Source organism: Stegostoma tigrinum, chromosome 29 (genome assembly GCF_030684315.1).
Source record: "Stegostoma tigrinum isolate sSteTig4 chromosome 29, sSteTig4.hap1, whole genome shotgun sequence".
Taxonomy (NCBI): domain Eukaryota; kingdom Metazoa; phylum Chordata; class Chondrichthyes; order Orectolobiformes; family Stegostomatidae; genus Stegostoma; species Stegostoma tigrinum.
The window spans coordinates 29,440,548-29,466,820 of NC_081382.1; the positions used below are offsets into that span (position 1 = coordinate 29,440,548).

The window sequence follows — 26,273 nt, forward strand, 5'->3', positions numbered from 1 at the left end:
AAATCATGAGGGGCATAGATAAGGTGAATAGCAGAAGTCTTTCCCCTAGGATAGGGGAGTCCAAAATTAACGGGCATAATTTTAAGGAGAGAGGAGAAAGATTTTAAAAGGACCTAAGACCTTTCCATACAGAGAGTGGTTCATATATAGCACGAGCTGCTAGAGGAAGTGTTAGACGCAGGTATAATTATGACAATTAAAATACATTTGGACAGGTACGTGAAGAGGAAAGGTTTAGAAGGATATGGGACTAGTTTAGTTTTGGAAACTTGGGCAGCATGGACATGTTGCATTGAAGCTTCTGTTTTCATGCTGCATAACTATGAATCTTATCACATAGGAGTAAGGTAAAAGCTGAAATATCATGAACATCGTGAATTATAATTTAAAAATATGTGGAAGTTTTTAAAAGCAAAATGGAGAAATGTGCAATTCCATAAATATCAAGACTTTTTTGCTGCCGGAGAGGTTGATCATAAATAATTATGCACTCGTTAAATTATTAATAATCAAGTTTTATCTTACTCAACAAGATAGCTTTTTCAAGGGTTTCCTCACTGAGACTGATGACAAATGTTTAAAATTTGTGTCAAATCCGGTGACTTCAGAGGATTTCCACTTGGCTGCATTTGAACTGTGCACTTTGTGTAGATCTGGAATCTCTGATAGCACCTTGGAAAACTATACATGTGGGAGTTGCCTTGTCAGTTTGACAGTCACAGCGATGGTGAGCATTTGCATTTTTACTGTCATCGCGACTGCTAACACTGCTGCTATATGCTTGCAGCACTCTATTAAACCATCCATCAATGTCAGACTCAATTATGTGACATTTGGTGCTGAATGTCAAAAAGAAAAAGTACAATTTGTTTGATCCATTCACTGGATGTGGATGTCATGGGCTAGACCAGCACTTATTGTCCATCCCTCATTGTCCAGAGAACAGTTAAGTGTCACATATAGGACAGACCAGAGAATGATGGCTGTTTCCTCCCCTAAATCATCCAAGGTTTTCATTTGACTCTTAATTCCAGATATTTATTGAATTCAAATTCCACTATCTGCCTTGGCAGGATTTGACTTGGGTCACCAAAACATTATCAGGGTCTCTGGATTAATAGTCTAGTGATGATCCCACCAGGCCATAGTTTGTCCATGTATGCATCACCAAGTGGTTCTGGTTCTGGTTTAGTGAATTCACATTTTCACTAATGGCTGAGATAATGCCTTTTATAAAGTTAGCTACTGTACCAGAAAGTCTGTCACTTGTCAGCTGGAGTATGACAGAACAAAGTTTGACACAACAGCTAGCGTTTTACGATAGTCCTTGACTGGGAAGGGAAGAAGTCATCCAGGGCTTTCAGGAACCTACATTGACTCTCAACAAAATGAGGAATTAATTTTATCAGTTGTGAACCAGGTTATGTTGGAAATGAGGAAATACTTTGCTGTTAACAGGGTGGAAACTTGAATTGATAAGTCGCTCTGAAAATTAATTACTGCAGGAAGAGTAATTGCCCTATATCAACAGTGCAGATGTAATTTCATTTTAAATATTGATGCATAAAGCAGATGTGTAATCTCTTTGACCTGACAGTACGAGGTATAACCTTTGTCAGCTGTAATTTTGCGACTATTGACAAGCAGAGGAATTAGTTGAATGTGGAAATGATAATGATCTAATTTTTTTTAAGTGGATTCATATTCATGTTCCAATACTTTTAATAGATTTTAAATATTAATTAGCAAAATGCTGGGAGCTTTATTGTTGTAAATCTGGAAGGATTAAAATGATGCACATTTCTTGTCATTTTACATATGTGATTTATTCATTAATGCCTTGTCCACATTAACTTAAACATTTATTTGCAATACCTAAAATAAACAGTCAGTAAAATCATTTGAATACTTCATGATTAAAAATATATGCATAAATTGTAGCTCCTACATATTTTTAATCATCCTGTTTGGCCATGTTATGATCAGTTGCAGTTGGATGGGATATGAACCTGGATCATCTGCTCCAGAAGTAGGGGCATTACCCCTGGACCGCAAGGCCACCTGAATATTTTTAGCTGAGCAACAAAGACTGATTCTAGAAATATCTTTGAATTAACATGAGAAGGATTAAGCCATTTGGTCTGGAATCTTCCTTCACGATGAAGATCGTAGCTAATCCGATAGCAGCCTTCACTCAACTTCCTCCGATATGCTGATCACTTTTTGAGTCCTTAGTAGATCAATAACCTGTCCAACTTGGCCTTGAGAGTGTCCAAGCCTCCACAATGGCCTGTGAAGAGAATTTCAAAGGCTAACCACCTTTGCAGAAAATAAATTTCTCCTCAGCTTATTCTTGGGGAAATCCCTTGTTGTGAAACCCTGACCCCCTAGGTTCTGGATTCCCTGATCAGGGAAACTCGGCTTTCGAGCCCCGTCCGATATCTTTTGTTTCACTTAGATCACCTCTTGTTCTTCCCAACACCAAACAGACCAGCTATCATCTCCTTGACATTTCGTCACAGGAAGTGGCCTTGTGAGCTTTCTCTGAACTGCTTTCAATACAATTATATCCCTCATCAAGGAAGGAATCATAACTATACACAATGCTCTGGGGTGGCTTTTAACCAATATCCTGTACCATTGTGGCAAGACTCTATCCTACTTGCAATAAAATTCAACATGCCATTTGCTTTTCTAGTTACTTGTTGTGCCTGTTTTCTAGCATTTTGTAATTTGTGCACAAGGACAAGCAGATCCTTATGTCTTGTGGCATTCTGTAGTATCCCTCTAATTACATAATATTCTGCTTTTCTCATTTTCCTGCCAAAGTGGACAATCTTCCATTTTGTTTTTAAATTCATTCATGGGATGTAGACATCCCTGGCCAGCCTAGTATTTATTGCCTATCCCTAACTGCCCAGATAACTGTTGAGAGTCAACCACATTGTTGTTTGTTAGAGTTGAGTGTAGGCCAGACCAGGGAAGGATGGCAGTTTTCTTACCAAAGGACATTAGTGAACCAAATGGGTTTTTCCAACACTGGCAAAAGTTTCATCGTCATCATTAGACTTAACCCCAGATTTTTACCTTTAATGAATTCACATTCCACCATCTGCCATGCTGGGATTTGAACATAAGTCCCCAGACCATTAGATGTGTCTCTGGATTAATAGTCTAGCAGTAATACTACTGGGACATTATTCACAGCAAATCTGGTGACAACACACTTATTTCTCTCATCCACATCATCAATATGTTGTGAATAGTCGAGATCCCAGAACGATCCCTTTGGTCTTCAACTGATTACAGTTTGTCGTCCTAAAAATCACCTTTTTATCCACATTCTGTTTCCTCTTAACCAATTCAGTATCCATACCAATTTTCTCCCCAAAAACATGAGCTCTTATCTTGTGTGGTAACCATGCACATGGCATCTTATCAAATGCCTTTTGGAAATCAAAGTATACTACATCTACAGGCTCCCCTTTATCTATCCTGCTTGTTACATGCACAATGCATTTTAATAAATGCTCAGTAGTTAGCACTTGCTGCCTCACAGCATCCAGGACCTGGGTTTGATTCTACCCTCGGGCGACTGTCTGTGCAGAGTTTGCACACTCTCCCCATGACTGCGTGGGTTTCCTCCAGGTGCTCTGGTTTCCTCCCACAGTCCAAAGATGTGCAGGTGGATTGGCCGTGCTAAATTGCCCATAGTGTACAGGGATGTGTAGAATGGGTGGGTTACAGAGGGATGGGTCTGGGGGATGCTCTGAGGGTCAGTGTGGACTTGTTGGGCGGAAGGGTCTGTTTCCACACTGTCGGGATTCTATGATTCTGTGAAACATGATTTCCCTTTAGAAAAGCCATGTTGACACTGCTTGATTGCAGCTTTAATTGCTTAAGTTTCGGCTTTCTGTCACCCCCTTTTTTGAATGATGATGTTACTTTGTTTCAATCTTCCTGGACCCTAGGAAATTTTGGAAGATTCCAATCGCATGTCATTTAAATAAATGATTTGGATCTGAATATGGGAGGTGTATTTAGGCTGACCTTACAGAGGTTAAAAAAATCATGAGGGGTATAGTTAAGGTGAATAGTTAAGGTCTTTTCTGAAGGGTAAGCGAGTTCAAAACAAGAAGGCATAGGTTTAAGGTGAAAGGGGAAAAAATTAAAAGGAATCTAAGGGGCAATGCTCTCTCACAGAGAGTGGTGCACATATGGAATGAGCTGCTGGAGGCAGTGGTGGATGCTGATACAATTATAACATTTAAAAAGGCATCTGAATTGCTAAATGAATAGGAAGGGCTTAAAGGAATATGGGCCAAATGCTGGCAAATGGGACACAATTAATTTAGCATATGTGGTCACGATCGACGAGTTAGACCAAAGGTTCAGTTTCTGTGCTGTACATTGCTATGACTCGACGAATGCAATGCTCTGCCCCAGAAGGCAGTGGAGGCCAAGTCTCTGGATAGTTTCAAGAAAGAGATAGATAGAGCTCTTAAAGATAGTGGAATCAAGGGTTATGGGGATAAGGCAGGAACCGGATACTGATTGTGGATGATCAGCCATGATCATAACGAATGATGGTGCTGGCTCGAAGGGCCGAATGGCCTACTCCTGCACCTATTGTCTATTGTCTATAGAAACTTGAAATTCAATAAGTATAAAATTGGACTTCCACACCTGGCAAGATTGTTCATCAGAAACAATGCTCAGAATCTCATAAGGGCCTGAATAATGTGGATGATGAAGAGATTTGTGGCAATGTCATGTGAGAAATTCAACTAGGCCCAACGTGAGGCAAGGAGCAACCAGCTGCATCTTTTATAGATTTGCCGGGTTTCTTATTAGACAATGGTGAGCTGCTAATGAAGGATCATCACTTACTAAGTTATTAAATACCTTATTAACATTGTATCCCATCAGTATTCATCAAACTAGTATCTTACCAAACATGATAGCAAACTAGATGGAGAGAATTCTAACCATGGATTCATACTGGTAGTCTGGTGACTTCAACTATCAACATATGATAGTCCCGCCATTCTAGGAATTGACCTTGTGAACCTACGCTGCATTCCCTCAATAGCCAGATTGTCCTTCCTCAAATTTGGAGATCAAAACTGCACACAGTACTCCAGGTGCGGTCTCACCAGGGCCCTGTACAGAAGGACCTCTTTGCTCCTATACTCAGTTCCTCTTGTTATGAAGGCCAGCATGCCATTAGCTTTCTTCACGACCTGCTGTACCTGCATGCTTGCTTTCATTGACTGATGTACAAGAACACCCAGATCTCGTTGTACTTCCCCTTTACCTAACTTGACTCCATGTCGATAGTAATCTGCCTTCCTGTTCTTGCCACCAAAGTGGATAACCACACATTTATCCACATTAAACTACATCTGCCATGTATCCGTCCACTCACCTAGCCTGTCCAAGTCACCCTGTATTCTCATAACATCTTCCTCACATTTCACCCTGCCACCCAGCTTTGTGTCATCAGCAAATTTGCTAATATTACTTTTAATGCCTTCGTCTATATCATTAATGTATATTGTAAATAGCTGCAGTCCGAGCACTGAACCTTGTGGAACCCCACTGGTCACTGCCTGCCGTTCTGAAAGGGACCCGTTTATCACTACTCTTTGCTTCCTGTCAGCCAGTCAATTTTCAATCCAAGCCAGTATTTTGCCCCCAATACCATGTGCCCTAATTTTGCCCACTAATCTCCTATGTGGGACTTTATCAAAGGCTTTCTCAGAGTCCAGGTATACTACATCCACTGGCTCTCCCTTGTCCATCTTCATAGTTACATCCTCAAAAAATTCCAGAAGATTAGTCAAGCACGATTTCCCCTTCGTAAATCCATGCTGACTCTGACCTATCCTGTTACTGCTATCCAAATGATTCGTAATTTCATCTTTTATAATTGACTGCAGCATCTTTCCCACCACTGACGTCAGGCTAACCGGTCTATTATTCCCTGTTTTCTCTCTTCCTCCTTTCTCGAAAAGTGGGACAACATTAGCCACCCTCCAATCTACAGGAACTGATACTGAATCTATAGAACATTGGAAAATATTTACCAATGCGTCCACGATTTCTAGAGCCACATCCTTAAGTACCCTGGGACGCAGACCATCAGGTCCTGGGGACTTATCAGCCTTCAGACCTAACAATCTATCCAACACCATTTCCTGCCTAGTATAAATTCCCTTCGGTTCATCCATTACCCTTGGTCCTTCAACCACTATTACATCTGGGAGATTACTTGTGTCTTCCCTAGTCAAGACAGATCCAAAGTACCTATTCAACTCTTCTGCCATTTCCTTGTTCCCCATAATAAATTCACCCGTTTCTGTCTTCAAGGGCCCAATTTTAGTCTCAACCATTTTTTTTCTTTTCACATACCTAAAAAAGCTTTTACTATCCTCCTTTATATTTTTGGCTAGTGTGCCTTCGTACCTCATTTTTTCTCCAAGTATTGCCTTTATTAGTTATCCTCTGTTGCTCTTTAAAACCTCCGGCTTCCCACTCATCTTTGCTATGTTATACTTCTTTTTTATCTTTATACAGTCCTTAACTTCCATCGTCAGCCACGGCCGCCCCTGCCTCCCCTTAGGATCTTTCTTCCTCTTTGGTATGAACTGATCCTGCACCTTCTGCATTATATCCAGAAATAGCTGCCATTGTTGCTCCACTGCCATCCCTGATAGGGAATTGTACCACTGAACCTTGGCCAGCTCCCCCTTCATAGCTCCATAGTTCCCTTTGTTCACCTGCAATAATTCCTCTGTTATCACTTACCATAAGTCCAACAGCTCTTTTTAAAAAAAAGTTTCAAAATTTATGATAGTTTTTCAACTTCTACTTTAATCCCACGTATGCCACATTGATTTTTGTTTGCTGTAAAATGATGATAAAATCTGACGGACCAATTTTATCCAGTGGTTTGCTGTCTGTAAGAATTTATTAAAGTGATTGGCTGCTTACCCAACTTCATGTCATCACTGTTGCTGGATGCAGACGGATCTTCTTGGCTTAGCACCAGATTCATGCTGACATTGGGAAAGGAGAAATCCATGCTACAGGGTTTGTTAGATTTTGCAGGCAGCTTTCTTCAAGGACATTAGCAAGCATCAGCATTTTGCGACTGACCGCCAAATCCAGGCCACAATTCAGGATTTTTTTTTCCCTTTTTTTAGATGTTGATGTATTTGTTTGTAATGATGTAGTCATTGTTTTGGAAGCACTGATAAATTGATTCGAGTTCCAAGGTTGTCTCGATCTGGCACAAATTGGATGATTTAAAGATTCTGCTTTCCGAACTCTGAACAAAAACAATTCCAAGATTTAAAGATAGCAGGAACTGCAGATGCTGGAGAATCTGAAATAAAAAAGTGTAGAGCTGGATGAACACAGCAGGCCAAGCAGCATCAGAGGAGCAGGAACGCTGATGTTTTGGGCCTAGACCCTTCTTCAGAAAATATTTAAAGATCCAAGATTTAAAGCCTTGTTTATACAGAGTTTGCCAGTAGTATCAGTTCAAAGACAATAAGTGCTAAACAATATTCCACACCTCACTGACTTTGATGACTGCACCCTGTTTTGCCAGGCGGTTAGAGATATTAAAAATCAAGCTGGGATACTAATCACTTTTGCTCATTCCCGAAAGCTGCGTTGACCCATGAGTAGGAATTTGAATAAAACTGAAGCAGTTCGAGTTGGACAGTTGTTCAATCTGAACCTAAACCGCTTGTTATGTTTACAGCTTGAAAGATCTCGCTGCAGCCAATTTTGAAAGCACCCCAGAAATTGGATAATATTTTTGTTGCATTCTTGTAGAATTTTCAAAGCTATCTGCTATTCCTCTGTGCTTCCTTAGATAGACTGACTCAAATATAGGATATTACTTGTAAAGAAATTGTGAAAAACATGAGCATAGCCTTACAGAGGAGACCTTGTGTGGCCTCTTTATCACTCAAGTGATGAAACACCTCCCGCAGATTCCAAATGAGGAAAAAAGTGGAATTTTAAAAAATAAATTTGTTCGTGGGTGTGAATGTTTCTTGCTGGGCTAGCGTTTACTACTCTTGAGGAGGTGGTGTTTAACTTCCTCTTGAACCACAGCAGGGCTGTTATGGGAAGAGTGCCAGCACTGTGACCCAGTAAAGAAAGCAGGATGGCGTGTGTGTAGGAGGGTCATCAGTTGCCTGTTACTCTTATCTACCAAGGTTGAAAGCTTGGAAGGGCTGCCTAGATTAGGCTGGAGAAGTTAGTGAAGAGTACAGAAATCAGGAGAATAGGAAATGATGATCAAAAAGCTAGATAGAGACAGCCTTGGAACTCGAATCAATTTATCAGTGCTTCCAGACAATGACTACATCATCATAAACAAACACATCAACAACTACAAAAATGATAAAAAAAATCCTGAATTGTGGCCTGGATTATTCAGTTTGTTAAAAATTTAGTTAATTTGTTTGCTGTTAGAGTTAGATAAATAAATTGTATTGATTTGTAAAGTGAGTGTCAGGGATTTGTTTTATTTAACCACTATAAGTTGCTGAAAGGCAGTTTACACCACTTTTCACACTCCTTTTACAGATTATAGGGTGAGGATGGTGTTTCGGTTTTAGGTTACTGAAGGTCTCAATCTCCACTTTATAACAATGTGCATTCCTTGCTCATCATTCCTAAACTGTGAATTGAACTCAGCTTTCGGTTCAGAATCAACATCACCACCTATTTTACCACCAGTCCTCCCAAAGAGTACTGCAACCCATAGTAAATTATCTGAAATGACTTGTCCAGCAATGCTTCAACTGCTGCAATTCCTTCAGTATTTGAACAAATACACAGCTGATTAAGAATACAAAAGACCATTGTAGTTGATATTTATATTAAGCAACTCTTTTAATTTCATTCAACATTTCTTTGCTTATCCTTTGCTCCTGTTATGCTCACACCTTGCAGTGTCTTTTAGATGGAAGACCAAGCTTAGGTCGTGAAGCCGTGATATCTCTCTGCTACTCGGTGTTGGAGCCAAATTTGATGACAATTCAAAATAAAGTAGAAAGGTGAATGTGAGGAATATATGTGGACTTTGAGAGGTTAAGTGAGTGGACTGGACTTGAGAGAATTGGCAGATGGAGTATAGCATGGGGAAAATACAGTTGTCTACTTTGGAAGGAAGAAGAGAAAAGCAAAAAAAAATTCAGAGCAGGTTTAAAAAAATCTCTCTTTCAAAGTACTGCAAAAGAATGAGTCAATGATGTTCTGCACTTAGGATCTTAACCAAGTTTTCTCAAGAAACAGCATGTCTTTAGAATGGCATTTAAAAACTGGATTTCTCACTGGAGTGATTTAACTAATTGTAATGGCTATTTTCTTCACAGATTATTTAGTAACATTGCCCCATGTGCAGAAGTATCTGAAGTCTGTCCGGTATATCGAAGAGCTACAAAAATTTGTTGAAGAGGACAATTACAAGTAAGTGCATTTTTGTTTTACAACCATATAGTATTCAGTAAAAAGATTGCATTGTTTGGGAAAGTAACTGATGTAATATACTGTTCGCATGCCAATGCACTTCTGTAGCTTATACGGGAATAAGGGGTTCACAAGGGAATTGTTGAGTAACTTAGAAATGATGACTACTTTACCTCAGGGTGAAGACTGTTTACAGTTTGATAGTAATGTTTTTTGGAATTTTATTTAAGATGAGATAATTTCATGAACTAAAGCTTAAAAATGCTTTGATTTTGCTACGTTTACCAAAATGTCAAACACATGGATTAAATATTGTCATTTTAACCGGACACTCATGAAGAACTCTGTATACAATAACTATGTTCCACAGTGCAGAGAAAAATCATCACAAATGATTATAGTTAAAATCCAATAGAAGTAACAAGATAAATATACTGTATTCTTTGTAGTTTCTGAAGGGAATAAAAAATGTTCCCTTTAGAATAACAACATTTGCAGCTTTTAAATAAAAAAATCTAGTTCCAGAATTACAAGAAAAGCAAACTCTATGGGTGACAGTTATTGAAATGGAGGAGTTCACTTTTCCCTGTCCTGGCAGAGTTAGTTTGTGTGGGAGACTGCTGTCATCACATGGTAATGATCATATTTTTAAGAGGGGAAAACAGACCTCTTCATGTTATCAGCAATATAAAATTGCTCCAACCGGTAGACCACATGTAAACTACAGAGAGATGCCAGTCTAATGTGGTTCTTGGTCTATAGACTTATCAGTGTGAAGCATTTTCTCCCCCCAAAGAGCTTCTTTGTGTATTACAGATGTTAAGTCTATAATCATGTACCTTCACACCTATTGAGATCTGTAACTAACAAGAGGACACATTGTTGGGCTCGCAATGGTTTTTAGAATGAGCCTATTCTCAAAGACTCATTTTGGACTAGCCCGGACTGGGCAAGTAAGTGGACTAACAGTTCTCCAAGTATATGGTCTGGAAGCACTCAAGACAGTAAGACAAACTCTGCATACCCATCTTACAGGTGTATGTTAACATACTGTTAACATGTGCTAATCTTGTTCAACCCAATGCTGCTGCCTCTAAAAACATGAACTTACTTCTTCTGGAAGGAGCAAATTTCAAGGAAGTCCAACTTAAATGCAGGGTGGGGTTGGACAGTGCAATTATTGAGGAGGTTCAACAGTGACAGAATGAAGGTGGAACCAGACAGCAGAGGTTTCTAATGCAGCACATCATCTCGTTGACAGTATGATGTACAAGGGCAGGTGTCTTCTTGACAACACTCCTAATTTGAATTGCTGGACAGGGTAATACGTCCATCCACCCCAGCATCTGTCAATGGTAAGGCAAAGAAAAAATTGAATTCACTGGAAATGTTAACTAGACAGGAACAATTTAAGATGAGACACCCGAGTTCAAACATTTGCCTTGCTCAATGCACAAACAATAAATAATAGTTTTAATGTTCAAATGTTATCGATAGGATAATATTTACAGATATAGGTTGACAGTGTGGAGTAGAGAAGAGAAGTACAGAGGAAAGGATTTCTGATTGCTTTCCTGCAATAGGCCAAGGGCTACTGAGAAAACACAGAATGTAGTAACAATACTAAAATGTGAGGCAGTCAAAATTATGCAAAAAAATTAATCTTCTCATTCTAATTATGAATGTAGTGTCCAACGGTTTGACTGATCTGTTTGTGTTGGACTACCCACTGTTCTCCGTAATTGTGCTTGATTGCTTTAGCATGTAGGTGGAGCTAGACATCAAATTAACATAGAGAAGGCCTGTGTTCTGGGATAAGACTATATGTATGGAAAATCCTGTGTTATTTTCAGAATCACAGAACTGTTTCAGTGTAGAAGGGTGTCATTTGGCCCATTGCGTCTGCACTGCTTAAAATTGACGCAAACCTCTAGCCTTTCCAAATCCAGGGAAGATTGAATGATAATTGCCAGTGCCTCTACAATTTCCACTTTCACTCCCTTCAATGTCCTTTGATACATCTTACCCTGCTTTAATGCCTTAGCAACTTTTAAGTACTATCAGTTTATCCAATACCACCTCCTTATCAATTTTAAAGTACTGAATATAAATGTGTTGTGCATTTGTGCATCATGTCACCTCTACATAGTTCTGAGATAAATAAGACACCTAAGAGATACAAAGCAAATTGGCCAATACATGATAATGGGAATCAGATTCTGGATAGAGTACTGTTTAATGCAACAATACAGATCATATTTACACAGATGGAAAATAGTTTCTTTCTAAAGAAATCATGGAAAAATATATCTTTTCTTCAAAACTAAACTGTTGAGTGTCTGCTGAATTTAATGAACACAGATTGCACTCTGTGGAAAAAGAAAAGGAATTTAACTAACTTGCTTTGGCATTTAAAAGTTACTGGAAAGTCTTGGCTTTGACCCTTATTAAAAAAGAACTGATGGAATGGATTTCAAATTATTAGCACATTTTTAAATTTTAATCATAATCTTCATCACTAAAATAACTTGGATGCCTGTCCATTTCAACTCTTAAAATCAAACATTGTCGAATTTGATCAAATAATTTGTTGGAAAACATGTGAATTACAGATGTTATCTGACAAACATTCTGCTTTACTTCAGTTTCCCTCCATTGCCTCCTCAGTGCAATTATTGCTGTGTCTGTCTGAAAGAATCAAGATTCTGCAGTTCACAATGGTTTCAGTGCTGCTGGCACATGGGATTAATGTATTGTATTTTGTCAGGGTTGAATGATGGCCTGTGACATACTTGGATGTGAAATTTTGTCAGATGATGGAATATATTTCATAATGATACATTGTCTTGGAGGTTTTACCTGTGGTTTACTGGCATCTGTCTCCTTCAACCACAAGATTGTAGATGGTTTGTTGAAGGAAGAAACAGATTTTGCGGCTGATTGTGTGATTCTGTTCTTTTTCACAATTTATTTCCCTGTTTCAATGTGATTTACATTGAGCTGCTGCACACGTTTTTCTCAGAATATGATGCCGATGCCATACATTCCCGTAATGGATAATTTCCTTCCACATTGAAGTTTGTAATTTAAACTCTGGCCTGTATCGATTGAAAGAATGTCACAGTATAGACTAAAAACAGTGCTAACTTGTGAAATTGGCAGTAGCTGTCATATTTGTGGATTTTAAGTAAGTGTAGAGGATTATACATCACCTCAGTGGTGGTTTATTGTTTAAGGTATCTTTCAATAGAGATGGAAATGTCATGGTGGCGTGTTACAGTGCGCTCAGTGTAGGAGTCGTTGTGGCAACATGAATGTTTGCATGTCACCCTGGAGCTAAGGATAGTGATGGCAGAGGCTCCAATGTTCTCTCCATCACGTAACTGATCAGGAATTTGGGAGGGTCTTGAAACCAGACTCTCTAGCTTAAAGGCAGCAAGTATTCCCACTGTGTCACAGGACCTACTAACTATTGAAATGTAGGGAGATGTAACTGTCATACAAGATGAGGCATTAAACTGTGGCCTGTCATCATGCTCTGGAAATGTAACTGAAATAATTGCACAGAGGCAGTATCCCATCACCAAGTTAGCCTTTATTGACTCTTGGACAGCATACTGGCTGTGACCAGCCCGCTTGAAGTCAATCCCTGAAGGGAGGGGACTCTCTGAATCCCTTGTTTTATTTTCTTCGAAGTCAGGAGGCTCTCTGAATCCACTGTTTATATCTGTCAGCCAGGGCTCCCTGATTGGCCCAGGTTAAAAACCCCCAATCAAGGATCTTATTGTAAATAAGATCTGCCTGGTTTCAATCACTAAAGTAGCAGACCTCTTGACACTAGCAGATGAAGATTAAGCAAATTCTCCCTGTTTGGTAACCTTTATTCCTCAACTAGTGCAACCAAGATATGAATTATTTGATCATTTCTACCACAGGCATAAAATAAATTGGGTCCTCATTTACTTCTGTAAGATACGGTGACTACAGTAGGCTGACACTGTAGTTCAGTATGGAGGAAGCACACGTGGACATACTTTCTTTCAGATGAAACAGTAAAACAAGGCTCTGTCTGCTGTCTGAGGTGAATGTAAAGACATTGCTCCAAAGAAGATTGGGGCAGTTATCCACTTTGTCTAATCTCTCAACCAAAAAACACAAGACGTTCTGAGGCAGAGTTATACTGGACTCAAAATGTTAACTCTGTTTTCATCACCACAGTCCAAAGACGTGCAGGTTAGGTGGGTTGGCCATTCAAAATTGCCTGTAGTGTACAGGGATGTGCAGGCTAGGTGGATTAGCCAGGGGAAATGCAAGGTTACAGGGATAGAATAGGGTGGGTCTGGTGGGATGCTCTTTGGAGGGTTGGTGTGGACTCAATGAGCCAACTGGCCTGCTTCCACACTGTAGGGATTCTAAGATTTCAGAGCTGCTGAGTTTCTCCAGCATTTTAACTTGCCCTCAATAATCATATTGTGCATAGCTGTAATATATATTTTTTTCTTCATTTCTCTATTCGTGAACTAAGGTTTGTGCCTAGATACCTTTGTACCTAAGATAGCATTGTAAGTGGTCACTTATAAACTTTTCACTGTTCTCATTTGAGTACATAATATCAAGAAAGCTCATTCAGTTCAATTCAGTTCAATTCGATTCAATTCACTTCTGTGTTGGTTTTGTGTTTCCAGCATGCAGAGTATTTTGTTTTTATTCACAAAACCTATTATCTTGTCATCATCATATTCTTGTTTGTGGGAGCTTGCTGTGTGAAATGTGGCTGTAGGCTCCACGAAATTTACAATGATGACTGCATTTCAAAAATAGTTTAGCTGCCCGAGGCCATAACAGGAGTTTATAATCATGGAACTTTCTTCCTTCTTTCTTTCGCAAACCGTTCATTAGCCATGGAGCACTTTAGATGCAGCCAAAGGGAGTGAAAGGTTCAATATAAACAAGACTTTCAGTTAGTTACTTTGGACTATACATGTAACAAGATTTCTCTATATTAGTATACAGTCCTGACTATGCTAATCCAGGGCTAATCTCCCAGTTGTCATAACCTGAGTGAATAGCAGATCACTTGCTGCCTGTTATCCTACATTGCACCAAATCCCACTCACTCATACTCTATCGATGTTGATGTACGTTGACTCCCATTACCTCTGATGTGAAATTTTCATATTTGCGTAGAAGTCTCTTCATAAACTTTGGCTCTCCCTATCTCTGTAAATCTCTTCTTACTTCGTCTATCACAGAATAATGATGGGGGCAAGAGAACAGATTGGTGGAGCATTGACAAATATCTTTGTTTTCTCTTTGGTCCCGGGTGAGGTCCCAGGGGACTGGAAAATAGCTAATGTTGTCCCATTGTTAATCCAGGAAGTTACAGACCTGTGAATCTCACTTTGGTGGTAGGGAAATTATTGGAAAAGATTCTTAGGGACAAGATCTATACACATGTCAAGGCGAATGGGCTGTTTGGTGATAAACAACATGGTTTTGTACAGGGGAGGTATGCCTCACTAACTTGATGAAGTTTTTTGAGGAGGTGGTGATGATGATACATGAGGGAAAAGATAGTGTCTGCATGGACTTCAATAGAGCCTTTGACAAGGTCTCTCACAGCAGACTGCTACAAAAGATGAAGTCACAAGGTGAGCTGGCAAGATGGATACAGGACTGACTTAGTCATAGGTGACAGAGGGTTGTGGTGGAAGGATGCTTTTCAGAATGGAGGGTTGTGACTAATGGTGTTCCACAGGGACCAGTGCTGGGACCTCTGCTGTTCATGTTCCACATAAATGATTTGGAGGAAAAAGTAGCTGGTCTAATTAGCAAGTTTGCAGACGATACAAAGATTGGAGGAGTTGTGGATAATGAGGAGGATAGAGCAGCATACAGATCAATTGGAAGCATGAGCAGAAAAATGGCAGATGGAATTTAATCGGACGAATGTGAGGTGATACATTTTGAAAGGTCAAGTACAGGCGGAATTTATACAGTTAATGGCAGAATCCTTAGGAGTATTGATATGCCGACAGATCTGAGTGTGCAGGTTCACAGATCATTGAAGGTGGTAAAACAAGCTTATGGTATGCTTGCCTTCATTGGAATGGCCATTCAGCGTAAGCATAGGCAAGTTATGCTGCAGCTTTGTAGAACTTTAGCTAGGCCACACTTGGAATATTGTGTTCAATTCTGATCATCATACTACCAGAAGGATGTAGATGCTTTGGAGAGGGCATAGAAAAGGTGTACCAGGAAGTTGTCTAGTATGGGGGATTTTGACTATGAAGAAAGGTTGGATAGACTGCAACCGCAGGAAATGCTACACTTGCCCCCACACCTCCTCCCTCACCCCCATCCCAGGCCCCAAGATGACTTTCCATTTTAAGCAGATGTTCACCCGCACATCTGCCAATGTGGTATACTGCATCCACTGTACCCGGTGTGGCTTCCTCTACATTGGGGAAACCAAGCGGAGGCCTGGGCACCGCTTTGCAGAACACCTACGCTCGGTTCGCAATAAACAACTGCACCTCTCAGTCGTGAACCATTTCAACCGCCCCCCTCCCATTCCTCAGATGACATGTCCATCATGGGCCTCCTGCAGTGCCACAATGATGCCACCTGAAGGTTACAGGAACAGCAACTCATATTCCGCTTGGGAACCCCGCAGCCCAATGGTATCAATGTGGACTTCACAAGCTTCTAAATCTCCCTTCTCCCACTGCATCCCAAAACCAGCCCAGCTCGTCCCCGCCTCCCTAACCTGTTCTTCCTCTCCCCTATCCCCTCCTCCCACCTCAAGCCGCACCTCCATTTCCCACATACTAACCTCATCCCGCCTCCTTGACCTGTCTGTCCGCCCCAGACTGACACATCCCCTCTCCACCTATCTTCTCCTCCATCCATCTTCGGTCCGCCTCCCCCTCTCTCCCTATTTATTCCAGTTCCCTCTCCCCATCCCCCTCTCTGATGAAGGGTCTAGGCCTGAAACATCAGCTTTTGTGCTCCTGAGATGCTGCTTGGCCTGCTGTGTTCATCTAACTCCACACTTTTGTTATCTTGGATTCTCCAGCATCTGCAGTCCCCATTACCTCTGATTTCGTTGGATAGACTGGGTTTGTTTTCACTGGAATGCAGGATGTTGAGGGGCAGCCTGAAAAGTTTCTCAGACTGATAGAGTGGAAAGTAAGAGGTTTTTTTCTCCCCCAGGGTGGAGAGGTCAATTACGAGGGGAGACGGGTTCAAGTTCAGGGGGAGGGAAAGTTTAAAAGAGATGCGCGAGGTATGTTTTTCACACAAAGGGTTGTGAGTGCCTGGAATGCTCTGCCAGAGGTGGTGGTGGGAGCAGACGCAACATCAGCATTCAAGAAGCACCTGGATGAATAGGAAGGGAATGGAGGGATAGAGATCCAGGAAGTGAAGGCAGTTTCAGTATGGAAGGGCAAAATATGTCAACGTAGGCTTAGAGGACTGAAGGGCCTGTTACTGTGCTGTATTGTTCTTTATTCTTAGCACTCCACAGTACTCGGCATTCCTTAGATTCTCCTACACTTTGTGTGCTATCCATTCCTTTCGCCCCTACCATTAGCTACTGTGTTTTCAAGGCCCCATGCTCTGCAGTTGCATACCCACGCTCTGCTGCCTTGCAATCTATTTATCCTTTGAACATGCTTCAAATCGGCTCTTCTTTTTTAAATTAAGCTTTTTGGTAAACCACCTGATTAGCATATGAAGCAATTGGGACATTGAGTACAATTTTTCTTCAATCTGCCACAAAATGGAAAGATTATTGTCTGGCAGATTACCCAGAGCACTGAAAAGTCTGTCTCGTCCACATGTGTTGGATTTTGTTTTGGAATTACTGGTTTTACACAAGATTTCTGGAATGCTTTGCCACAATGAGTTGACGTAGAGACCATTGGAACTGCTAATAGAAAATTGGACGAATATTTGAAACGAAAGTCGATCGTGGCCCATAGGGAAAAAGTGCAGCAGTGCTTTTGGTTTGGATTACTACAGCATGCAGTTAACATTGGTACTGGGGGGGAAGATTGCTTTCCCCTCTGGTATAAGACCAATAGTTCGCAATATTCTGTAATTCTGTCCCTTGTGGCCCACTTCTTCCAGCTGCTTTGCTGACTAGTTTATTCTTAACTTCCTGCTTTGTTCTTCCTTAGTCTTTATCTCCTTTTTAGTTCATTTGAGCCATATTTGTCCCTTGCCCTTCTGATCAGTATTTTTAGACATTTTCTCTCTCTCCCCTCACCTCCAGCCAACCAGTTAACACTTTACCCAGTGACCTGATGGTGCTGATACAGAATAATGGGGCTCTCAAAGTGCCCTTGATGACCTGATCTCAGATGACTGTCAATTCATTTCATCTCCACTCGACAGAAGACTGAAAAGTTTGCATTCATAAATTATTCTGCAAAGCTCATAAACTGATGAGACGTGCCACTGAGTGTCTGGGAATGAAGGAAATAAGCTTTTAATAAAGGTTGTGTGGGAGTTTCCACGCAGCAGAACTGCATGGATTTTTACACGAGTGACTGCATCAGTGGGAATGCGACAGAGCAAGAGACCCACCCTCAGCAAGCTACAGGCAGGCACTGTTCATTTAGTAGGCACAGCTCTTTCTGAGGAAATTCTAGGCTGTTACTCGAACAGTGTCTCAAAGTAAATTCTTTATGCTTTCAACACTGGCTAGGCCCACTGAGCTACCCTCGAAGTGAGTAACTTGCTAAGCCATTTCTGTTGATTCACATTGCTATGGATCTGCAAACATGTATGGAGGCAATTCCAGTTTAGAACAGCAGATTCCCAAAGGGCGTTAGTGACCCAGAAGAAAGAAAACCGATTTACTGAAAGAAAGTAATACTGGAAAGTGAGTGTACAGTCACACTGGTCCTCCATTTTGAAGTTTACGAGACTGACCAGTCTCATATGCCACATTTGTTTGTTTACTGTTCTCATTCCCTTCTGGGGGAATCGGGTGAATTTTCGGAAGAATCGAGTAATTTTGACTTGAATTGAATATTGAACTGTGTGTGGAGAATCTGGGCCACCAGATTACTATTACTACACATTAGTACTTACTCTACACAGGATACTACTCATTATCACTATGCTACTAGCAGGGAACTCTCAAATGTTTTTGTTTGTGATCCACTGTGAGTCTAGTTTTCAAGCTCTTCTGCCATCTTTGTGTATTTTTTTAAGTGGTTCATTTGCTGAATAAGTACAATCTGCTGGAAATGTATATAAAAATCTCCCAAAGTCCCTGATGAATGAAAAGTTGTTCCATTGGCATTGATTGATGTTTATCACTCCATCTGCATTCTTTCCATCTCCTTCATAGTCTTTGTGCCATTTTGTCCCTCTCCTGATCAACACTCCATTTCCCTGTGGCCTTGCCAATCGCAACAAAGTGCATGGCCAATGATCTAAAATTTGGGCCTTGTATTGGCGAGGCCATGTGCCAAATTAATGAAGTGTCATAAGAATATGTTACATTACATTCCGGAATTTTCAAACACATTCCTTTTCATGGAAGAAAACCCTCAGTTTTTAAAATCCAAAAGCCTGGAAAAGGTACAGGCAGGGACATGGGCCTAAGATATTTTGCAGACAATGCAAATCCTGCATGAAACCAAATTAGAGATTAATAAAAACCGCCTGTCGCAGTTGGTATCTCTCAAAATTCACTTTTTTTGTGCCCAACTCATATCTCCCTGCATACACACACATGCGCACACACAAACTCATTTACTCTCTCACACGTGTACACACTCTCTTTTACACACATGCAGACACACACTTGCTTTCACGTGTGCATGCACGTGTAGACACTGTCAAACGCTCTCTCCTTTGCATACGTGTATGCATATGTTCATGTATATACACACACACACACTCTCACTCTCACACACACACACACACACTCTCACACTCACTCACTCACTCACTCACTCACTCACTCACTCACTCACTCACTCACTCACTCACTCACTCACTCACTCTCTTCTCTCTCTTTCACACATAAGGGAAGGTGATGGCAAGATTGTTACTCCAGAGACCCAAGGAATGTTCTGGGAACCAGGAGTCGAATCCCACCATGGCAGAGAGTAGAATTTGAATTCGATAAAAATCTGGAAATTAGTGTTTATTGCCAGAAAAATCCCATCTGATTCACTGTGGTCCTTGAGGGAAGGAAACTATTATCCTTACCTGCTCTGGCCTAGATGTGACTCCAGATCCACAGCAGTCTGGAAAATTAGCTACAGGCAATCACGCTCGGTGAGTGCAGGTTTAAAAAATACATCTGCACACATAGTTTCACTGTCTGTCTCGCACACTGCCATGAATGAAAGGAAAAAACCTTTGGACAAGTGGTAGAATCATTTTTGTTATCCAAAGACTGGCAAGAATGTGGAACAAGAGGGAGCAATTGAAGAAAATCTGTTCAGGAAAGGTGGGACTTGCATTTGAGGAGGAAGGGAGTAGAGAGTTAAGCTGACAGAAGTAGGTAAGAAAAAATTGGGTAGAGAATTTACTACATAGATGTTGCCATGAGCTGTGTTGGCCAAGTGGTCTGCTTTTGTACTCTTCATGTCCTAAGTAATGTAATTTATTCTGTGAAATTTCCACTGTGTAATCTAATCCTTTTCAAACGCAGTTCAGTGTCAGTTACGCCCAATGCTCTGGGATAAACCTGCATACACTTTTATTTTGTTACCTTTTGATGTTGCATTGTGTTTTCTATCCATCTATGTTTTGCTGGCAGAAACAGGGTGTACATTTTTTTTCCCTGACACTTTTGTAAATGATCTAACCACAGAGAAGATTTATTCACTGATTGTTGTTTGTAAGAGCAAGCAGTAAGATTGAGTGAGTGAATTTAGTCCGGCTGATGCGACAGTTTTGTGCAGCATTTGTCAGAAATCTCAGTGTTCTTGCATAATCCCAGGAAGAACCCTAATCTAAAAGGATCAAGAGGAAAATGCCGTGTCTCTGTGACCCTCATAGCTGAATCAAATTTTCAATGTTGCAGCAAAAATATGCAAGCCTTAGGCTCATGAAACAATATGAAATAGAGAATTACTTTGAGAATCTGATCTGAGACAAAGTTATTTTATTTAAACACCGTAATGTGCATCCCAGTGTTCTAACAACAGACTGTGCTTTCACCACAGTTGCCTCTGTTGGGATTATACTGATAGATTGCTACTTAATCTATGTGGAACCTGAAGAACCAGGTGTTAACTGTTTGCAGCTCTTGAGGGTGACTGGCTTGTACTTTGAGTCAAAGAAAACAGGGGGCTAAAGTTTCTGTGATAATGGGAACTGCAGATGCTTGAGGATCCAAGATAATAAAGTGTGAAGCTGGATGAACACAGCAGGCCAAGCAGCATCTCAGGAGCACAAAAGCTGACATTTCGGGCCTAGACCCCTCATCATGAAGGATCTAGGCCCGAAACATCAGTTTTTGTGCTCCTGAGATGCTGCTTGGCCTGCTGTCTTCATCCAGCTTCACACTTTGTTATCTGGGCTAAAGTTTCTGCTTTTGCAACCTGGGAGAATATGTTTGAAATTGTGCAGTGTAGGTTAGGCTTGAAGCTTTGTCTAAAATGTACTTCTGTCACCACAAATTTTCCAGGAACCCACAGAATTTGGGGTAGCGTAATACAATTTAATTGTACTTTTTGATTTTCTGTCTATTTGAAAAGTAATCCTCCAATGTGTTTAAGAGTGATAACCTGGTGCAATTCTGGTATAACAGCTGAAAATGGGTTACTTAGCTGTTGCAATGAATATTCAATGAGGCTTCCATTTTGTATAAACCTGATTCCACACTCTCTGAGGATGACAAATTACTATGGAATGAATTTATTGGTAAGTATCAGTCACTTCCTGAATAAGTGAAACACTACCTGATCTGAGAAACATTACAATGTGGCTTCAGGAACTGTGTGCAGTTTGAAGAGTCTTATTGAGGCAGTCTACAGACACAACCTGTCCATTTCAGTCTGGAGGTATGACCAGGGGACTGAGGTAACTCCGAACCAAGGTTTAAAAAAAACGAAAGCACGCAGAACTCAAGGCGCTGGGCAAAGCCGCCTTATAGATGCAATCCCAGGCAGAGTTTTTGCCCTCGTTCTGCCTGGTTTGCACGGATATTACCGATGGAAGTATATGGAAACTCAATCTAGAGTCGTCATTCTTCTGGCACCAATCTGCAGAGAGTCCCACAGTTTTCCTGTTTTAAGCTGAGCAAAGTAATGCATAGAGGAACTGCATAAACCATGTCTTAAAAGCAGAAGCTCTGTGATAAAACGTACGTACTTAACAACACGGAGCAAATGCAGACGTGGGCGTTTGGCACATTGTTACACAGAGTGTGCCATAGGACATGGGTTTTGATAGTCTAAGCTGTAAGTATCCCTTGCATCACCTCCCAATAAAATCAAAAAGTGCAACATATACTCACTAAATTTACTGGCATCTGTGTAGAGAAATACAGAGTTCAAGTTTCAGTTTGATGTCCTGACCTCCATGTTGCAAGACCTTGGAAAAATTTTAATTTTATTCCCTCACATCTTGTTAAGGATATCTCTTAGAAAGGGCAGTATGGTGGCTCAGTGATTAGCACTGCTGCCTCACAACACCAGGGACTCCGGTTCAATCCCAGTAGGGTTTGCACATTCTCCCTGTATCTGTGTGGGTTTCCTCCGGGTGCTCTGGTTTCCTCCCACAGTCCAAAGATGTGCAGGCTAGGTGGATTGGCCATGCTAAATTGCCTGTGATGTTCAGGGATATGTTGATGAGATGGATTTTAGAGGTATGAGTCTGGGCAGGATGCTCCAAGGGTTGATGTGGACATTTTGGGTTGAAGACCCTGTATGGATTCTATGAACAGTCACTGTGATGCGGGATGCACATTCTTCTCCCCTCTCACCATCCTTCCCCCCCAAACCATTACTCTCACTTCACATTCCTTATCCGCCTGAGTTTCTGCTGCAATACTCCTTCCCATTACCATTCCCCACTTGCTCCTCTCCCCTACCCCAACTCTCTCCAGAGTCTATGTGAGCAATTTGAGGATCCAGATTAGAGCTGGATTTGGAATAATTTGGATAAAGTTAATTGAATTAGGCGATAGCTTAGTTGTACTATCATGAGACTATTAATGCAGATAAAGTTCTGGAGATCTGGCTTCAAATCCCATCATATCAGATGGTGGTATTTAAATAAAAATCTTGAATTAAAAGTCAAATGATGAACATAAAACCATTTTTGTAAAAACCCATCTGGTTCACTAATGTCCTTTAGGGACAGAAACTGCCACCTTTTACCTGGTCTGGCACTCATGAGCCACAGCAACGTGGTTGACTTTTAACTGAACTCTGGGCAATTAGGGAAAGGCAATTAATGCTGGCCTCGTCAGAGATGCCCACATGCTGTGAATGAATTTTTTAAAAATGTATTTCCGGCAGTGGTATGTGTCACTGGACTCATCATTTAGAGGTAGGAGGGGGGCAACTCTAGAGACATAAGCTTCATTGCAGCTGGAAAAATTTTAAATTTGATAAATTAATACAGCTGAAATACACAGTTAGTCTTGGATTGTTGTGAGAACCTATTGGGTTCATTAGTGTTCATCTGAGAAGGAAATCTGTCATCTTCACCGGGTCGATCTTCTATCTAACTCCAGCTTTACACCAATGTGTTTGACTCTAAACTGACCTCTGAAACGAAATCTGTCATCTTCACCGGGTCGATCTTCTATCTAATTCCAGCTTTACACCAATGTGTTTGACTCTAAACTGACCTCTGAAACGAAATCTGCCATCTTCACCGGGTCGATCTTCTATCTAACTCCAGCTTTACACCAATGTGTTTGACTCTAAACTGACCTCTGAAACGGCTGAACAAGTCACCCTGTCTAAGGCAATTAGAGATGGACAGCAAGTGCTGGTCTTGGCAACAATGTCACCATCCCTGGAACAAATAAGAAGTTTGAAAAACGTTAGTTATAACACAAGAGACTTTATATCACCATATGATTTAAAGAGGAAAGTACAACATCAAACTAGACCAGATTGCCTTTACTGGTGAGTAGGTGATGTTGAAAGATAAACCAAAACATAGCACAAGACATTTAACCATTTGTTGAAAAAGTCTTCAAGATAAGAGTAAGAGAGCATGGGTGTTCAACACAATGTGTGAGGTGGGCTGGAATGTGACATGCTCGTGTTTGACATGAGCCATGTAGCAAATCTTATGTGGACACATTGGGGTAGGCCCATACAAGATTATTAACATTCCTAAGGCAGCTAAAAGACCAGTTACCACGACACCCATTCAATAGCTCATTCAGGCCCAAGATAGAACCAATTAATTGGAGCTATCAGCCCTTATAATTAAGAAGGGTAGCAAGTTAAAAGCTGGGTAATAGCGGCTGCTTAGTTTGAATTGTTCTTCCTCCAAGCCCCGAGTGGTTGAGGCCTAGAGGAAGATGGCTACCTTTCTAGTTGAACTAGAGGCTTTTGAAGACTGAACAATTTATTGCATTACTGCAAATATTTACGGAAGTCACGAACATGACCTACAACATTAAAGAGACTGTTGGGAGCTCTCTAACCTCAGGTCTGTCTCCTGCCAGCTCCTTCCTGCCTTCCTGCCTTCCTCCCTCTGACCAAGCCCCTGTGACGTCATCACAGTGGGTGGTGCGTAGTGAACTTGATGAAGATTTAAACCTTTCTGACACCGAGCTCTTAATTTGTGTAGGTGACCGCAATGAATTGGTCGTGGGTTTACAGGGATGGAGTCAATGAGCTAAATGTGGGTGGGATGCTCTTCAAAGGGTCAGTGCAGACGTGATGGACTGCAGGAATGATTCTATCAAGGTTGGTATGGTGGCTCAGTGGTTAGCACTGCTGTCTCTCAGTGCCAGGAACCTGGGTTTGATTCCACTCTCAGGTGACTGTCTGTGTGGAGATTGCATATTCTCCGTGTGTCTGTGTGGGTTTCTGTCAGGTGCGCTGGTTTCATCCCAAAATCCAGAGATGTGCAGGTTAAGTGGATTGGCCATGGGGAATGCAGGGTTTCAGGAATGGGATTGGGGGTTAAGTCTGTGTGGAATGCTTTTCAGATGGTTAGTGCAGTCTTGATGGGCCAAATAGCCACTATCTGCACTGTAGGGGTTATATGTCAGCTCACTTAGAGCGGGTGTAGATTATTTGAGAATTTTTGGAAACAAAAGTCCGAACTGAAAGATCAACACCCTGAAATGTTAACTCTGTTTTTCTCTCTCAATAGGTGCTGCCTGACTTGCTAAGTGTTTCAAGCAGTTTCTGTTATCAGTTCAGATTACTTGCATCTGCACTAATTTGTTTTTAGGCTAACATTCAAGTTCCCCATTATCCTTGCTCACAGCCATGCTGGCTTTCCTAATTGAAGTCACAGAGGTCCTTACCCCCTACCAAGAGCCATTGGAATCTCTTCGTTTCCCCAGCCTTCCCCCCACCCCACCCCCTCTTCAAGTGCCTAAATCACATCGGTACTTGCCTTCCCTCCTTGGTCACAGTCACTTTCTTGTTTGCCTCTATATTGCCACATCCCAGTTTGGATATAGACACTAGACCCATTGGAACCCATTTTTAAATGAATGTGCTACTGCAGCAGTAGAAGAAAGATGCCCGAAGACAGGAATTGTTCATGTTACAAAATAATGACAGGGATATTCATGTTTTTCAGTACCAGCTACTAACACCAACTCCTCTCCCTCTAAACAGATTTCTTGAATATTGTTCCAATTGGGATTTTTCAATCAAGATGTCAGTTTGCAGATCCAAAAGTGGATTTGGAGTTGCCTTCAGTACATTTAAATACACATCAGTCAACCATACGTCTAAGGACATTCACATCTTGTGTAGCGCCATAGAGACATACAGCATGGAACCAAACCCTTTGTCCATGCCGAACATATATCCCAAATTAATCTAGTTCAATTTTGCCAGCATTTGCCCCATGTCCTTCCCAACCCTTCCCATTCATATACCTATCCAGATACCTTTTAAATGTTGTAATTGTACCAGCCTTCACCATTTCCTCTGGCAGTGAATTTCTTCAGTTTCTGTAAAATAAAACCTACTAGCATTATGTTTGATACATATATTTTTACTCATTAATTCTTTCAGCTGTTATCATTTGTGTTTCAACATATGCCCTGAATCCAAAACCAGTACAATAGAAATGTCACCATTGGCATTACTTCATCTTCAGTGATGCATTTCATTACAGCCTACCACGTGCAATGAATCACGTGTTTCTTGGGAGATGGAAACTATTGCACTATCTATTTAAAAAGAAACTGCTGCCAAGGTGTCTGGCCCATGGTCAGAATAGCCTCTTTGTTAACACTTATCTCTTGGCTTTTAGCTGAATTTAACAGGGTTGCTGATAAATTATATGCAGAAAACTGACAAACCATAACATGTATACTTTCTTCGAACCTTTTCTCACAGTTTGGAGTACAAACGCACTTTGTTTAATGAAAATTGAGGAGCATTGCATACATTTTCCAGTTTTGACAGTATCGGGTTTGTTGAAGGGCCCAAGATGTTCAGCCACAGTCAGACAGACCACAGCCTGCTTGGGTCCGAGTCAACAACCACATCAGAACAGTGCATCCTCTCACTGCCATTTCATAGTATTCACTTCGTATGCTGCAGTGAGACCTCATAGTTCACGGAGTGAGAAAAGAATACGCT

General features: G+C 41.0%; 1 protein-coding gene across 9 annotated transcripts in view; it reads left to right on the top strand.

Annotated features, from left to right (window-relative positions):
- Positions 1-26,273, top strand: part of LOC125465342 (ras-specific guanine nucleotide-releasing factor RalGPS1-like) — a 713,999-nt gene that overhangs the window by 531,500 nt on the left and 156,226 nt on the right. For all 9 annotated transcript variants that reach the window (XM_059638202.1, XM_048558694.2, XM_048558692.2 and 6 more), the window contains one exon: positions 9,402-9,495. In XM_059638202.1, coding sequence (XP_059494185.1) covers positions 9,402-9,495 — 94 coding nt within the window. The remainder of the gene's footprint in view (positions 1-9,401; positions 9,496-26,273) is intronic.